General features: G+C 48.0%; 1 protein-coding gene across 1 annotated transcript in view; it reads right to left on the reverse strand.

Moving 5' to 3' along the window:
- Window positions 1-4,741: 4,741 nt before the first annotated feature.
- FGF6 (fibroblast growth factor 6) overlaps window positions 4,742-18,223 on the reverse strand; it is a 65,365-nt gene continuing 51,883 nt past the window's right edge. The window contains exon 3 of the mRNA XM_002752232.7: window positions 4,742-9,705. Within this exon, the coding sequence (XP_002752278.1) occupies window positions 9,529-9,705 (177 nt within the window). The 3' untranslated portion in view covers window positions 4,742-9,528. The remainder of the gene's footprint in view (window positions 9,706-18,223) is intronic.

The following is an 18,223-nucleotide window of genomic DNA, read 5'->3' on the forward strand; positions in this document are numbered from 1 at the left end:
CACAGCCAAACGGTAAACAGCAATGGGAAGCAAGGGAGGATAATTGGAGGACAGTTAGAAAAAAAAACCCCAATTTTCTGGAAGCTCCTGAAAACTTTTGGAGTTTGAAAAACGTTTAGATGAAATATGGAGTATCGTTTTTCCTGCAGTGTTATCTGGTCTTCTTCATACACATTTCATCTTTGGTTCCCTAAACATAATTTTGTTAGCAGACCAAGAAACACATAACACACTCTGTTATTGAGGAAAACTCACATTTAGGTCCACGAAGAGGGCTACAAATAACGAATGCTATTCTCCTCACATTCTCGGTTGTCTTTCTCCGCGGCCTCCTAATTCTTGTTTAGGGAGATGGTACGTTATGTTTTCACTTATTTGTTATTGCTGTTTTGTCTGCCTTTTTTTTAGCTAAAAAGGAGTGGAAAATCATAAACGTTTTTGAGATATGTCATTTTTGTAGCCCTATTGGAACCTGTAACTAATTCTGGCAAAAGATGGAGCAAGCCTGGGGTGGAAAAAAATGGGGAAGGGTCACAGAATATTGACAGGCCTTATGAGCCTGTGCCCAGAAATTCATGGGATTCCAGCCCGGGCACAGTGGCTCACGCCTGCAATCCCAGAACTTTGGGAGGCCTCGGTGGGCAGATCGCCTGAGCCCAGTACTTCAAGACCAGCCTGACCAATGTGTCAAAACCCTGTCTCTACTAAAAATACAAAAATTAGCCAGGTGTGGTGGTGGGTGCCTGTAATCCCAGCTACTCTGGAGGCTGAGGCAGGAGAATCATTTGAATCCAGGAAGCAGAGGTTGCAGTGAGCTGCGATTGCCCCACTGCACTCCAGCCTGGGTGGTAGAGCCAGACTCTGTCTCAAAAAAAATAAATAAATAAGAAAAATTCATGGATTCACCTATATTGAGGGATGGAAAATAAAAGGATTTTGAGAAGTCTTTCTGAGGGTAAGACTTTTCAGGGGACCTTTTAGGAAGGCCTGGAATAGCTTCGTGAATGAAGAGATACTTCAGTAAGACCCCATGGAAGGCTTGACATGTGTCCCTGAAGCTGAGGGGCACCATGGACAGCTGTGTGATGCCTACCTGGAAAATTCCAAGGCAGGAGAGAGTGTTTTTCTCACTGCGTCAGTGCTAAGAGTGAAGGGCAGGCTGCCTCTGCCCTGGACTTGGGCTTCATTCCCGGGGTTTGCCGGGGCCAGGATTTTCTGAATGTTCCCCAGAGACCGGGCATGAGCCACAGGTGAGATTGGGGGTGACTTAAGCCCTGTCCAGCAGAGCCACCTGGAGAGGTAATAGGACCTGGTGGAAAGAAGCTGCCGGTCTTCCCATGGGGCTGGAAAAGGAGGAGGCAAAAGGCCTCCAAGGAAGATGGGCTTGCGGGGCCCTGGGTATTGCACGATGATGGCTCTGCAGGGTCTCAAGAAGCCTCTAATGGGAGAGTCCATTTTAGGCAGTTACGAAGCCCAGGAGCACAAATCAACTTATAATGGGACTTGTCAGGTGACAGCGTCCCTACTCACACCTTTCCTCTCAGCCTCTCTCTGTAGCCGCAAAGGGCCAGAAGCAAAGTCAGCACGCTGGGGAAGAGGTATCTGGAAAGAGAGCAGAAACCGACCGTGGCCATGCCTCCCCATCCCAGCAGGCCCCAGCGAGAGGTGGAAGAGGAAGTCTTCCTTTTGAATGAAGACCAAAGTGTAGGCTGGGCGCTGTGGCTCACGCCTGTAATCCCAGCACTCTGGGAGGCTGAGGTGGGCGGAAAGATCATGAGGTCAGAAGATCGAGACCATCCTGGCCAACGTGGTGAAACCCCGTCTCTATTAAAAATACAAGAATTAGCCGGGCGTGGTGGCACACGCCTGTGGTCCCAGCTACTAGGGAGGCTGAGGTGGAAGAATCGCTTGAACCCAGGAGGCAAAGGTTGCAGTGAGCTGAGATTGCACCACTTCACTCCAGCCTGGCGACAGAGCAGGACTCCGTCTCAAAAACAACAACAACAAAGTGTAGAGTATGCTGTTGGCTGGCATGATAATTTCTGAATTGTGGCTGTGTTTTGCCTCTTGAGTGACCATATGGCTTTGCCTTAGCTGTGAGTGTCCAGAACCTAGAGACAGCCTGAGTATTCACCAGGGACACTGGTTTCACTGAGCAAATCTGCAGAGAGTAGTGAGATGCAAAAATGAAATGGCCTTGAAGTAACGTCTCATCAGCTGTGTGTGCTCCACTTGCTAGACTTGTCTTCCACATGAAAGAATGAAGGAAGCATGAAAACATCTTAACAGCAACGATCATGGGGTGGTGGGATGATGGGGGGGAGATTATTTTTTAATTTCTTGGGTGTTATAAATGTTCTACCATGATCATATTTTAATTTGATAATCTTAAGAAAATGAAAATAAACAATATTCTTTAAAATGGATGAAGAACCTAAGATTATGTAGGTAAAAATAATTTCTGGCTCAGGTCCTGCTCGCCTGTGGGGTGGAGAGGGGGCTAGAGGCACAGGCCTGACCCAGGTGTGAGAAGACAGAGGGTGATGTGAGGAGAAAGTCACCTGCCCCTCACAATACTCCCTCAGCCCAGAAACTCTTACCTGACGCCCAGGCCTAAAATTCCTCAGTGTCCATCTGCCAGTTCTGTACTCTGGACAGTTCTTTATAACTCACTGCCCTTACCACATTCCCACAGGGACTTCCTGGGGACGGAGTCTAGGTATAAGGGTTGACAATGGCATGTGAAGCTTATCTGCCCCGCCTTCACTTCGTAAGCTGGGTCTTCAATGAGAATTAACAGAAGAATTTCAGGTCATCAGATGGGCGCTATGCCCTACAGAAGAGTTTCTCAACCTCGGCACCATTGATACATGGGGCCGAGTAATTATTTGTTGTAGGGGGATGTCCTGTGATTGTAGGATGTTCAGCATCATCCCTAGCCCCTACCCATCACCCACCACACAGCCTCCCAACCAAAACCCAGCACCCATACACAGCCTCCCAGCCCACCACCCACCACCCACACACAGCCTCCCAGCCCCCACCCACCACACAGCCTCCCCACCTGACACACACCGCCTGCACATAGCCTCCCCACCTGACACACACCACCCGCACACAGCCTCGCCCTCCACCTACCACACACACACAGCCTCCCCCACACCTGCCACACAGCCTCCCCACCCACCACCCACACACAGCCTCTCAGCTGCCACCCACCACCAACTGCTTCTTGTTGGTTCATTTAGGGGACATGAATGGTCAGGAAAAGACTGTGAAATCTCTTGGGATCCCCCTCAGAAAATAGAGGAGGCCAGTTCTTGTGTGCTTTAGAAGAATTCAGATTCTCCGGAGAGGCACTCCCTGGTGTCAGGGCTGTGCTGTGAACTACACATGCAGACTTCTCTTTTTGTTTGTTTTGAGAAAAAGTCTTGCTCTGTCGCCCAGGCTGGAGCGCAGTGGCAAAATCTCAGCTTACTGCAACCTCTGCCTCCTGGGTTCAAGCCATTCTTCTGCTTCAGCCCCATTGGTAGCTGGGATTACAGGGTGAGCCACCATGCCTGGCTAATTTTTGTCTTTTTAGTAGAGATGGAGTTTCGCCATGTGGCCCAGGCTGGTCGTGAACTCCTGACCTCAAGTGATCTGCCCAATTCGGCCTCCCAAAGTGCTGGGACTACAGGCATCAGCCACCACACCTGGCCTATTTTGCTGTAATTATTTATTTAGTGTTTGTCTTCCTTGCCAGTCTATAAGCCCATATATAATTTTCACAGTGATATTCTGAGGGCACCCAGTGGTTTCTGACACATAGTAGGATGTTAGAAATATTAACTGCATAAATAATACAGGAATGAAGTGCAGAGGCCGAAGGACCAGGCAGCTCTTCCAAGAGAACATAGATTTATTTGGAACCCAGCATTGCTAGACTGAAGGCACATTGGGGTCACCCCCAGAGGTGGCCCGAGATGGGTATGAGAGTGGGGGTGGCCATGGGAGGAACATGGCAGGGAGAGGACAGGGCTGATGACGAGAAGCTCAGGAAGAGGCCAGTGTGAAGGGAGGGAGGAAACTCGGGAGGATGTGGGATCCTCATGACTTAAACTCTTGAGTTGTCTTCTTTCTTTTTATTTAACCTATAAAAAGATGGCTTAATTGATAGTCTCCCTCAGTCCAAATGTCCTGCCACCCCAGTCATCCTACTAGCTAGGTGCTTCAACATGAGACCCACCTGGGGTGTGTATTAAGCATGTAGACTCCTGGGCCCCACCTGGCATCGTCAGAATATCTGGGAGTGGGACTTGGAGATCTACATCTTAACAAGCTCGTGGGTGTTTTTTTTTTTTTGTAATGCAAATTGATGAGAGCATGGGGACTGCGTCTGTCTTATTCACATGTGTATCCCAAAAACCCAGCCCAGTGCAGAGCAGGAATGAGGAACCCAGAATTTCTTGATGGGTGAATAAATGAATGAATGAATTTCATAGTCACAGAAATGCGTATATTTGGTTTTCCCTGAGGCTAAAGGAAGAGGGATGCTGCCTCCCTATGGTCTTCCATTGCTTTCTTCACCCTCTGGGTCCAATTTCCCCATTGGCAGCAAGGGCAGCTGGACTGAGTGAGCCACAGGACTTCTTCCCACCTTAATAAGCGACAGCAGCACGACTCTGTGCTTTCCGTTTCTTTTTGCCTGCCTTCCTGCAAGGGGGGGGCAGAATCAAGATGAAAATCAACCACAACCCGGAGATTTGTTGTCAGTTTTAATAGGAGGAGTGGAGTCAAAGAGTTTAGAGAAATGTAGAAAAAGACCTTTTACTTTTTGCTGGAACATGATATGGTTTGTGCATGGCACATACATATTAAAAAAATAGAAGTTTCACATTTGACAAGCACATGACTGCACAGCATCTGGGTTGCATTATCTGCTGTGCCTAAGCTGGAGGACAGCTCTACCCTGGGACCAGCCTGAGGTACTTAGTGATTATAGAAAGAGGAAACCATGCAGAACACGTCTCCCTGATGCTGAAATTTCAGTTCAATGAGGTATACGAACGTGGTTCTGCTTTGGCTGTCTGCATGATGGGCTAGATTCAGGACCCGTTTGGGGCTTAATGACATCCTCCTCCTGTTGTGGGAAGAGGAAGCATCAGTCAGATGTAAGCAGAGCCTGGAGTATCTCTCTCTATTCTTCTGGCCTTGTCCCAAACATTCCTCTCTTGGTATTTTTCTGGAAGGTAGCAGAATGAGTGGCTGATTCCTTCAGGGGAGGAGCAAGTATTAGAGACCCACTTTACAGACACAGGTGTGGAAAGTGGCAGAGAATACCTCCTAAGTGATAGCTGACCCAGGGTCTTTGAGGAAAAACATTGGGATAGAAGGACAAAGGAGTTTTCTAGCTTGTGTCCCCTTGAAAGTGGGCAGAAGGAGATAGAGGGCAGAGAGGAAATCCTGCAGGATGTTTGTAGATGTGCATTTGGTAGACATGTTTGTATCAGTGACTGTGGCACACAATGGGCAAAGGCTGCGGGCGTCAACACGGGGAGGAAGGAGAATGGACTCTCTTGTTTCTTTCTTCTCTCAGGACCTGCATAGAACAAGAACTTGAAGGGTCTGAGGTCCAGGACAAGAAAGTGGCCCAGAACCAGCGTCGAAGGAGAACTGTAAACTGCGCAGGACAGGACGAGGGTCAGGAGAGAATTTCAGGCCTGGGTTTCTGGGCAGGAGAGATACCTCTATGTCTAAAGAGGAGAGGGGTTTGTACCCGGAGTCAGATGGCAGAAGAAAATGTTGTCTTTGTTAGGCCATAGACCGGCCCTGACCAAGGGCTTGGCACGGGTGTCAGGGCACTGTGGGATGTGGCCGCGGAGGGGAAGGCTGCGGAGGATGATGGTAGGGTATTAATTACAAAATTGCATGCTGCTTTCAGAGAGGTTCAAACATGTATGGGAAGTGGGAAGGGAAGGGTGTTAGAAGGCAGTGCCTGATGAAGCAAACATAATCAACAGCTGGAACAAGGCATTTGGAGTTTCCTGGTTTCCTATGAGGTCCATCTACTGCCCTGAAAAGGGTGGACATTTTACAAGGAGCCTGGGGCTCCCCCATGGCTTCTAAGCTAACCTCTTCAGCTGCAGCTGAGAGGTGCATCTCATAGTGTGTGCAGATATGCTGCTCTCCTCTTTATTATTTTCTCTTGAAGAGAGAATAAAACAGCCTCTTTGCCCTCGGAACTCCAAGTTTGCATGGGGCTGCCAAAGAAGGTTCAGGATGAAAGGGAGGTGAACTGGCTACAAAGCTCTGTAAACCAGGCTCCTTGCTCAGCACTCGGGGAATGGAAGAGCCAAGTCTTAGTCATCTTCAGTGGGAAAGTGGGGCTCTCTGGTTGCCCTGCATATAGCAATGTCTTCTGCAGCCTTTGGGATCCAATGGGCCTGACAACCGAGTTCAGCACTCAGTGGACATGTGACCAGATAGGAAACAACTCTTCATGCCAGGGCACAGATACAGAAGCCAGAGAGAAGGGACTGAAATGCATCCTGCTGATCTTACTCTGGTCCTGTCTCTTAATCCACTTCTGTGGATGGGGATTGGCATTTCCTTCCTTCCTTCCTTCCTTCCTTCCTTCCTTCCTTCCTTCCTTCCTTCCTTCCTTCCTTCCTTCCCTCCTTCTTTCCTTCCTTTTTTTTTTTTTTTTTTTGAATAGAGACGAGGTTTCACCATGTTGCCCAGGCTGGTCTCAAACTCCTGAGCTCAGGCAATCTACCCGCCTCGGCCTCCAAAAGGCTGGGATTACAGGTGTAAGCCACCGCACCCAGCCAAGGATTGACTTTTCTTAAGCCTAAAGTCACTTATAGGAAAACAGAAAGCCCTTGAGAGAATTTCTTCGCATGGGAAGGATTTTAAGGAGTCACCCACACATCCCTGCATCTAAAGGTGGTATTCAAAGTACTTAGCAACCAGATGGGCATGGTGGCTCATGCCTGTAATCCCAACAGTTTGGGAGTCTGAGGAGGGCAGATAGCTTGAGCTCAGTTCAAAATCAGCCTGGCCAACATGGCAAAACACTGTCTCTACCAAAAAAAAAAGAAAAAGAAAATTAGCTGGGCATGGTGGTGCACACCTGTAGTGCCAACTGCTCAGGAGGCTGAGGAAGGAAAATCACTTGAGCCCAGGAGGTGGAGGTTGCAGTGAGCTGAGATCACACCACTGTGCTCCAGCCTGGGTGACAGAGCAAGACCCTGTCACAAACAACCAACCTCCAAATATTTAGCAACTGATATAGCATGGGCCCTGGTACCAGTTAGACAGACACCCAGCCCCTCATAACCGGTGCTGGTGCAACTGCTATGCAGTGGCTGAATAGCATGCCTGCTTGATTGTAGGCATTTCTTAGCTTCTCCTTCTCATTCCTGGCATGAAAATGAAAGTGGACATTTGGGGAAACACCTTGCCAGGATTTGAGCAATGTTATGCTTCTCTAGAGAGATGAAGGAAAGGGCTGGCAGTCCAAGGCTTTGAGGATTCTCTCGAAGATGGCTCCTCTCATGCCATGTGAGCTGAAAGATCTTGGAAGAAGGGAACCTATGTTATGGGACCTAAAACTCCTTTTTTCTCTGGATCATAGTCACGCCATCCTCCAGCCATTCCACACTCCAAGCTCCACTGGGAACTGATACGTACCTCAGGTTCGGGGTGCCTGCATTCCTGATGGACCCTGTTCAAGAGACTGATTGCACTGAACAAGACTCCCTAAAAACCAGTCAGCTTAATCCCTGCCTCCAAGCAGACCTGCACTTCAATATTCCAAAGAGTCACGATGGACTAGTTTTCTCCCTTTTCTACCACATCCGAGGCTCGGCCACACACACACGTGCTTCAGGGTTTCTACTGTCTCTTCCATCTTCACGTACCTTGGTGTGGCTTTTTCCTCCTCACCCAGCACATGTCGTTTCTGACATCTGCAGGGCAGAGGAGGTGGCCGGTGAGGTGTCTCTCCCTTCGATTACCGACCTCCATCTTCAGCTCAGAATTCCTCTGCCCGGATCCACCTACAGATGGATGCAACTGCAAATAGTAAGGTATGTTGAAGATGAAGGTATTCGCAACAGATGAGGATTGTCTTGCAGGCCGGGGCCCCCGGGAGTCGCAGAGGGTGTCAGGTCATTTTGTAACTCGATGGTTCATATATGCCAAAAATATTTGCACTCTGATAGGGCTCTCTCTGGTTTCAGATTTAGGAACATTCCAATGGTTTGGGAATCTGAAGGCTCCAGGCAGACAACATTTATAGTCAGCTGGGGAACCTCTGCTTTAAATCATCTTAGGGACAGAAGGCAAGAAGGCATCGTGCGGCAAGGAGCTGCTTCAGCTTGGCTTCTTGACTTCATGGGATTATCGCTCCTCTTCTACTGCAGGGAGGAAGAGCGCACAAACCCTGGAGGTCACTGTGCCCATTTTGCTGCATCCAGGCACAGCGTGTATGTGAGATGACGATGAGCAAGAAGGAAGTGAGGGTATCAGATAAGAACTTGGGTGCATTTCCTGGACATAGTTGGAGAGGAATTACCATCTGTAGTCCAAAGCCTCTCTACTTCCTTCATGCCCTATTTTGTCCTCATCCCTCGCCAAAGAGGTTGCCATTATTAGGATCCTTGTCATCTGTGGTTAAAATAAGACCAGTTCAAAGTGAGGAAACATTATGGGCAGGCAGCCTGGCCCTGCTTGTTCTTGGAGCCACATACAGCCTGAGTTCTCCAGGCAGAGTGGCTCTCCTAGAACATCCAGTGCCTTCTGCTGCCTCCACAAGCCTTCCCCAGCTGCCCTGGACGCTGCTCTACCCCTTTCCTCCAAGAAGGAAACAGCTTCCCCCCAGCTTCCCTGACAATTCATCCCAGTATCCCCAGAGCCCTCACTGGCAGGAATCTTGAAGTGCCTGATCACTTTCTTTCGGGTTTGCAATACAATCTTACACCTCTCACCCTGCTGTCTCTGCACTTTGAGGATGGCTGCTCCCTGCTGGCCTGTGCAACTCACGTGGTCAGCAGCCTCTGAAAGGAAAGATGATTGGAACAAGGCAGAATGGGAGCGCACATCAATCATACTGGTTTGACAAGTGACATTTGTACAGGCAGATTCCTGCAGTGATGATGCTGGGAGAGAGAAACTCGATGCTTTGAAATGCCTCTGCTCTGAGAATATATAGAACGCTGTATAGATATACAACAATGCACACAAGCCCCTACCCTGGCCTTTTCCTTTGCACATGGTCACATTCCTCAAGTGTCACCGATACTTCTCTCCTCCAGGGAGGTCAGAGCATGGGATCCATTGCCATTCTAAGGTGCTGATTGCAACCCTCACTTGAATGGGCTACATGCCATGGGGTCCAGCAGCCAAGGGCAACAACTGGGGTCTCCCCAAGTGCAAAATAAGCCTGACTCAGAAGCCATGGAGGGCAAGGGGAATTATCTGCTTGTGCAAAATTCCAGTAGGACACTTGCTGCTTTAGATCTGTGAGCCTTCTTTTGTGGGTCCTTACATCCTGGGAAGGAAATGAGTGACAGTCATGATCAGGGACACCTTGCTGCCCCGCTTTGCCCGTCCGTATTTGCTCAGGGCGATGTAGGTCCCTCGGTACAAGTCTGACTCGTAGGCGTTGTAATTGTTGGGCAGGAGGGTTTCTCTGAACTTGCATTCTTCTTGGAAGCTGGGCTGTGAAAGACATGGGCAAAAAGCAGGGACTGGGTTACAAATGAGGAGTGCTGCAGATGCCAGCTGGGCTGCATAGAGTAGGCCCCTCTGCTGGGTGCCCCTTCCTTTCCCACTGTGAGGTCTGAGCATCCTGGGTGAACAGAATGGTGGGCGGTTAGGATGGGAAGAGGCTGCAGACTCTCATGGTTTCCTCTCACCTTCTTCCCTCTTTTACTAGAAGGCCCAGGGACACGGGGATGGTCTGTGCCACGTGGGACAGAGCTGAGGCCCTGCCACTCGGGTCTCCTGACTTCCAGATAACTTTCTACTAAGTCCCTAGATGGTAACTTATTCCATTCAAAGAACAGACCAGGAAATGATACAATACGCTGTTTTCTCAAGTGCACGGTGAGAGGGAGTCTACTGGAGCAGGAATGAGAGCCCAGGGTGCTATTTCGTGACTTTTCTACTTCCCAGTTTTGTGACCTTGGGCAGGCTCCTCCCCTTTCAGCCTCATTCTCTTTTCTGCAAACTGTGTGTGTTGTGGGAAGGAGAGAGGTGGTTGGTGAGGGGGAGGAGACACAGACGCTCTCTTAAGCCCTTTCCAGCGCTGTCTCTCTTTCTTTCCATCTGTGGTTCCTCAGTCCACCTTTCTTGGTTTAAGTCCCAAGTTTTCTATCCCTCAAATAGGCCCATTCTCAGATTTGACTTTAAGCCTAGATGTCTGGTACTTCCTAGACCAGGGGTTCCCAACCCCCAGGCTGCAGACCCATACCAGCCAGTGGCCCATGCCAGTGCAGGAACCGGGCTGCACAGCAGGAGGTGAGCGGTGGCTGGGCGAAGCTTCATCTGTTTTATCCCCACTCCCCACCGCTTGCATTACCACCTGAGTCCATCGCCTGTCAGATCAGCAGAGGCATGAGATTCTCAGCAAGAACCCTGTTGGGAGCTTTGCATGTGAGGGATCTGGGTTGCATGATCCTTATGAGAATAGAATGCCTGGTGACCTGAGGTAGAACAATTTTGTCCCAGTACCGTCCCTCCATCCCCCACCCTGTCCATGGAAATAGTCTTCCATGAAACTGGTCCCTGGTGCCAAAAAGGTTGGGAACTTCTGTCCTAGACAATCCTAGTTCTCTAGGGATATGCAGGAACAGAGATGGTGAGGAGCAGGGATTTTTACTGGGAAAAAGACCTGGTTCCCAATATGATAGTGACACCAAGGAGACTGGGACCAACAAAAAATGGCCCTTTCCATGCTAATGTGATAGAGGAGTGTGTGTGGACCACTGTTCAGAACATGAACACTGAACTTCCTGCCTCACATGCACAAGTTCATTCCTAGTACATGACCCCCAAGTCCTCCTTCTCTCCTAGAAAAGAAGGCTCTTTCATCTGCAACCCGCCTGGGTGGGTGGCTGCCCTGAAGGAGTGTGCAGGTATTCCCTGTTCCTGTGGGGGTGGGAGCTAGAAGAACAGAGCCAGGTGGGAGCCAGAGACCTGGGATCTACTCTTTTTTTCTTCTTTTATGAGATGGAGTCTTGCTCTGTCACCCAGGCTGGAGTGCAGTGGCATGATATCAGCTCACTGCAACCTCTGCTTCCCAGGTTGAAGCACTTCTCCTGCCTTAGCCTTCCAAGTAGCTAAAACTAAAGGCATGCACCATCATGCCCAGTTAATTTTTGTATTTTTAGTAGAGACAGGGTTTAGCCATGTTGGTCAGGATGGGGTTGATCTTTTGACTTCATGATTCACCTGCCTCAGCCTCCCAAAGTGCTGGGATTACGGGCATGGGCCACCATGCCTGGCCCCAGGATCTACTCTTAAAAAGAACTATAGAATGAGAAATGGGTGGAGGATAACTTCTGACTCCTTCTTGCTCAGGCATTAAAAAAACCCCACTCAATGGCTGCTGGGCTGTGCCAGCGGTGTTCTCTGACCTGTGAAGGAATCGTACCTGGACGGCAATGTCGGTAGATGAGAAGCTCTTGGCTCTTGCTCTTCAGAAGGGCTGGTAAGTAGCCTGCCTCTCAGGGGCCCCAGACTCCCAGAGCCCTTTTGGTGGACCTCTCTGGCAACATTTTGAACAGCCATACTTTCTTTCCCAATAGACTACAAGATCCCCGAGATGAGGACTGTGTCTTGCATGGTACATGATGCTGAGTCAGTGCTGGTTTAATAAGGACAACATGGGTTTGGTGGCTCACACCCGTAATCCCAGTACTTTGGGAGGCCAAGACAGGAGGATCACTTGAGCCCAGGAGTTTGAGAGGAACCTAGGCAACATAGCAAAATTTTGTCTCTACAAAAACTTAAATTAAAAAAAAAAGCCAGGCATGGTGGCGCATGCATGTGGTCCCAGCTACTCTGGAGGCTGAGGTGGGAGAATCACTTGAGGTCAAGGCTGCAGTGAGCCACGATTGCTCCACCGCACTCCAGCCTGGGCGACAGAGTGAGATCCTGCCTCAAGAATAAACAAATAAGTAAATAAGGACAACACTGAAACATAAGAGGATCCCTGCATGGGGGGCTCTTTCAATGTGATGTGGGAGTGGGTGAGGGGACAGCCTTGCCTATGGGAACACAGTGAAACTCCCCCTCATACGTTTTCCCTATGTTTTTCTCTCCCGCTTGCAGCTTATTTACAAAGCACTTTTACTGATATTAACTTGCTTGAGATAAACGTGAAGACATTCACCAGCCATATCAACTGGTTAATGCCACATGAGGGGGATGGGTTTTCGTAAGCTTTCCTGTTCTCCTCGTTAGGGATGCTCAGTACGTATTTGCCAAATGGGTGAATGAAGGGACGCCCATTTTGGTAAACAAGGATGAACTAATCAACATCGTGGCACAATATGTGTTTTTTTTTGTGCCACAGCTTTCAAGTTAGACTGATGACAGTAGCCTCTTACTTAGCTATGTGAGCTTTGGCAAATCATTTAACCTCCAAAGTTGACTGTTCCCTCCTCTGCGAAGTAGGAACAGTAAGAAAAACTATGTCGTAGAACTGGAATAAGCATTAATTGAAATAATGCGTGGAAAGTCCTGGGAACAATGCTTGCTATATAGTAAAATTTAAAAAAAATCATTATTAGTATTCTTCTCTAAGTAAATCATGAGCGACTTTACATTAAAAACCTTAAAAGACTGCCTTACCCTGGATCACCAGTCCCATAAGACTTGCTGTGGGTTACTGGACAATTTAGCTTTTAAGCTCTGCAGTTTTTGACCTTGGTGGCTGGGAGACAGTGAGCTGACCTGGAAGAGCAGGAAGCGAGAGTAAGGTCAGAGGCTGATGCTGGCTCTGAACCACGTGCCCTCAGCAGGAGCTTCTCTGGACCCTGGTTTTCTGCACTGTGCACAGGGAGTAGACTCAGTCCCAGTACTTCGACTGTTGATGGGCAAGCCTGGGAGCAGCAGCACCAGCAGAAATTCAGCTCAGAACTCATGAAACATTCCAAGTAAAGCTACACTAATGAGAAGTCTCGTAGAGGTAAATGAACAAGAGAGAATCTGGCAGTAGATCCTGACACATAAAACATGGATGTAAAATAAAGGGAATCCAAATAATTATAAAGTAAAAGTGGTACTTTAAATAACTAGAGAAAACATGATGTTGGAACAACTGAATGATATTTTATTATAATAATAAAAGTTTGATGTGTATGACTTTATCCCTTACATCAAAATCAATTCCAAAAGGAGCAAAGGTTTAAATGTAAAAAAGAGTAACATTAAAATCAAGAAAAAAATTTTTAAGGGTACCCCTGAAATAGAATTTTTTTTTTTTTTTTTGAGACGGAGTTTCGCTCTTGTTACCCAGGCTGGAGTGCAATGGCGTGATCTCGGCTCACCGCAACCTCCGCCCCCTGGGTTCAGGCAATTCTCCTGCCTCAGCCTCCTGAGTAGCTGGGATTACAGGCACGCACCACCGTGCCCAGCTAATTTTTTGTAATTTTTAGTAGAGACAGGGTTTCACCATGTTGACCAGGATGGTCTCGATCTGTTGACCTCATGATCCACCCGCCTCGGCCTCCCAAAGTGCTGGGATTACAGGCGTGAGCCACCGTGCCCGGCCAGAAAAAAAATTTTTTTAAATAAACTCAGAATCAGGAATATCTTTCTAAGCAGGACACAACAAAATTTAATTTAATTAAAGCCATTAAAAAAAACTAATAAACTGGTCTTCTATTTGAAAATTACCTAAAATAAGAACAGAAATGGCAAACTGGATAAAAATCCTTACAATACACTTATGTCAAAGAGCACATTTTGTTACTATATTCAGACCCCTAAACTCACTGGAGAATGAACAATGTTTATAAAACAGAAAATTCTCAGGAAAGGAAATATAAATAGCATTTGAGCAGGAGAGAATATGTCTAATAAGAGAAATGTAAATTATAACTGTGCATCACATTTTTAGTGGCCAGATTGCAAAGAGAAAAACATCTGACACTAGGCTCTCATTAGTGAGGGCATAGAAACGAGAAATTCTCATTTAATGTCCTCTGATGTGTGTACTATTATGATGTCTATAAAGAACAATTTGGCAACATCTACCAGAATAAAGGATGAATATAGCAACTGATCAGCAATTCCACTTTTAGAAATTTCTTACTGATATATTCTCACACGTGCACCAAAGTTACTACAGCATTAAATAACAAAAGACCGAAAACAATGTATCTATTGAGAGGAGTAACTGACTCAATTATGGTAGATCCACATGATGGAAGTCTGTAAGCCTTGAAAAAATAAGAAGTCCCTCTACGGTGACATGCAATGACCTCCAAGATAGATTGTTAGGTGAAGACACGAGGTTTGAAACAGTGTTAGTATAGCATGATTCTGTTTGTGTGATTTTTAAAAGATGCTACCAGAGCGTGCACATTGTGCATAGGCTATTTCTGGAATGATACACTGGTAACTGTGGCTGTCCCCAGGGAGGAACTCAGTGGCTTCAAGACAATGGTAGGAGTGAGACTTTCCATAGAATATTCTTTGATACTTTTTCTTTTTCCTGAAAACATGTTCCTGTGCTACCGAGTCAAGTAAGTACATTATTTAAAGTGGGAAAGGAATTTAGGGTAACAGATAGGCCAGGAAATGAAGCGAGAAAACATTGTGATCAGAAACTGGTGGTCTCCTCCTCGCTGGGTCACAGCCCCTCTCCACCCACCAGCCTCCCCCCTGTTCTAACTTTGTACATCCCTGGAGAGTAACCCGCCCAGTCAGTTCCAGAGAATTTATTTCTGATCTGGATGGTGGTTAAGGGAGAGGTTTCATGTGTTGTTTGCAAGCTCTAGAGAGGAAATGAAATCTTGAGGTGGAGGAAGGGGAAGGGGGAGGAACTGAGTGACTGGGTCAAGAAACTCTCAAGCCATTGCCCACTTCCCGCTGCCTAGAATGTGTCCATTTGAGAACCCAGCCTTTCCTAAATGTCCAGGTCTCCTAAAACATGATTGTTTAAGTGTGCATCACCATGGTTGTATAGCTTGTACTTTCTCTGGTCATTAGATTTTGGATCATTCAAATCTGCTCCCCTTCAGCATACACACTGTTTTTTTTAAAGTTTACCACTTTTTTTCTTTCCAATCTGCCCTTTTCTCCAGCCTGTCTCATTTCCCTGGACTTCCTCAGAATCCTGTACAAAACTAAAGTGAAAAAAGACAACTAATAGATGAAGCTTGTGTTAGAAGCCCTAACGTTCCCTTGCTGTTCTCTCTCCTCTACCCTTAGCACCCCCATCTGTGGGGTTTTGGTGGCCAGGAGACCTGTGGCATGAACAGGAGATAACTTGTTTTCCCTGAATGCTTTGATGCAGCCAGATGCTTCAGGCTGATGGGATTTTCCCACTTCCCAGAGTGATGCTCAAGACTCAGCCCCTTAATTCATCTTCATCAGAGCCCTGAGCTTTGAGTTCTCATGGCTCAGTAATGTTGGCTCCTCAGCTCTGGTGAGGAAAGCATTTGAGCCAAGTGAACGCCATGTTCATAAAAGCAGCTACCATGGATGATTGCTTGAACAAATGAATATCATTCCACTGGGTCACATTTCCTGGGCCCTTCAGGTTCAATCCCCAGCATGACACTGTTTTAAATTCCATGTGAGTCTATTCAGATTTATGTGCATTCGGTATTCACTATGGAGAAGGGCATTTTTCGGAGAAGCAAGCACATCCATGGGGTAGAAATGCCCCTAAATGTGTGAGGTGAACAAGATAGCCACCCTCTTGCCTTTAGAGCTAAGTCACCTGGACCAATGAGGATCTAATCCTGCCTTTAAACATCTTCATCCTATGACTGCTGAGGCCACTTGTCCCTGTTCCTCCTGGGAGTATATGTTGGATGGAGAAGGACGAGTTGGAAGGATGTGGGCAAGAGGGAAAAATAAACCAGTGCTCTGTCCTAAGACTTTCTTCTGTAGCCCCTGACTGCTTCTTTCCCTGTCTAGCTGAAATATCAGCTCTGAAGATGCCTGCATTTTCTAACCCTTTTTCCTAGCACACAACTGCACTGTCAGTTTAGCAATATAAAGTGTTTTCATCAGGTGTTTCATTCTTCTCACTCCTGTGCAGCTCTTTGTAGCAGGTGGGGATTTGTATGCAGGGCATACACATTTGTATGTGGGCCCCTCATAAGGGCATGCACCTCCTGCTGCGCTCCAGGCCCATTTCCCAGCACTTTCACATGGGGGCCGTCCTTCAGCCCATTCCCTCAGGAGTGCTGCTCTCTGCTAGAGTGGCAGCTGAGTCAAGGAAAGACTGGTCTTCCCCTCCCCCAATGTAATGCCCCAGATCATAATCAAAGGTCTCTGGAGGAAATCAATTTTGTCCTTTGCACATTGTCACACTGTTGAAGAAAAGGACATAAATGCAGTTATTCTTAGTAAAACTAAAATCACTTGAGAGCATAACTGAATTGTTAGCCTCTTTTTGCTAGTATGCATTTTTCTCAACCTAAGGATTCTAATAGAACCACTGTGAGGTGGAGATCCTTGATGTTTTGTTTTCTTAATGTTAAAGGGGATCAAGGGGGTTAGAATTCACTAATTTCTGCCTCAGTCTACACCTGAGAGAGCAAAGGGCCAGGCCCAGAGAAGTTCAGTGACGTTGCCAAAGAAAGACGAGTAGCTAGAGGGTAGGTTGGCCAGGAACTGGAACCTGGATCTCGGAGCCCTGAGACAGGGCTGCACACAGCTGTGGCTGGACCTGTGACCCTGGAGACCCAGTGTCCGCAGCTGCAAAGGGAGGATGAAGCCTTTGGGATGCCCCACATCCTAGGGGTGCTGCAAGATCATGCTGGTAAAGCCCTTTGCAGCCTGGTCAGTCCAGCACAAACAGTAGGCTAGTGCTCAGGGCAGGGCAGCTGTTTATATTGTCTAAAGGGTGGGGGGTGGGCAAACTGCCCTGAGCCTCTACACCCCTCTTTCGAGGAGACAGACATGTGTGAAGCCACTTCTAGCTGGGTTTTCTTGGCCCTTATTCTCTGCCCACGAGTTGTTGCCTTGTTCTCCTCACCAACATCTCAACTCCAGCCCAGTTTCCCTCCCCCACCCATGAGAAATGCCATATAGTGGCAATAGCAGCTGAGCCTGGGAGATGAGGCAGCTCAGGGGGCTTAAAGGGAAATAGTGTGAATGAAATAATCACCCTGCGGGAGTCTTCCTGGCTCCGGGGATCAGTTGGCAATTGTTTTTTTAGACTGTGATAACAGCCTCTGAAGGGTGGGGAGGGAGGAAGTAGAAGTTGTTCAGGAGCATCTGGTCCTGAGCCACACAAAACGTCAGGTGCCCCAGGCTCGGGGCACAGCTGTCCAGCCCTGCTCTCTGTGTGCAGGCTCGGCTGGCCCTGAAGTTCAGGAAGGAAAATCTCTCTCCCTAGAGAAGATGCTCTTTGGCCAAATGCTACTGAGGGTGCAGGTAGGAAAGGTGGGAGGGCAAAGGCCAAGGGGGTTCAGAAGCTCCCATTCTCCTGGACTTTGCTCCTTTAGTGAGCCCAGCAGCTCATCAACCTGCTTAACCCCCTTTAAAGTCATCAGCCAATATAATGAGCTGCAGAGCGAGGCCTGGGGTGGGGGTGGGGCTGGGGTCACAGGCATTAGGAGTCAGCCTCTTTTTCCTTTGGAGTTCCATAGCCAACAGCTCAAATTCCCCACTCTCCCAATCCCCTGGGATTCCGGGCATTATGCAGGATGGTAAGAAGGGGTTCTTTGGGATGCCCCACTCTACAGAGGGGGGACCTGTTCCACCAACAGCTGGGTTGGTCCCAGGCCTCTTCCTGTCCTCTCCATCACTTTTCCAGGGAGCAGTAACAAGTATATGTCTCTTCTGTCTCATCTCACCTGGCCCTCTAGCTCTCAGGTTCAATGAAACTTGGGGGGCGGGATGGTCCCCCGCCCTCCAGAGGCCATGTAGCCTGCTGGCCCTCAAGCCTGCCTGTGCCTCAGAAACACCTGGCAAATTTAAAATACAAAAATAAACAGATTTCCAGGCCCACATCCCAGCTCTGGTGAATAAGAATCTCCTGGGTAGG

Source organism: Callithrix jacchus, chromosome 9 (assembly GCF_049354715.1).
Source record: "Callithrix jacchus isolate 240 chromosome 9, calJac240_pri, whole genome shotgun sequence".
Lineage (NCBI taxonomy): Eukaryota > Metazoa > Chordata > Mammalia > Primates > Cebidae > Callithrix > Callithrix jacchus.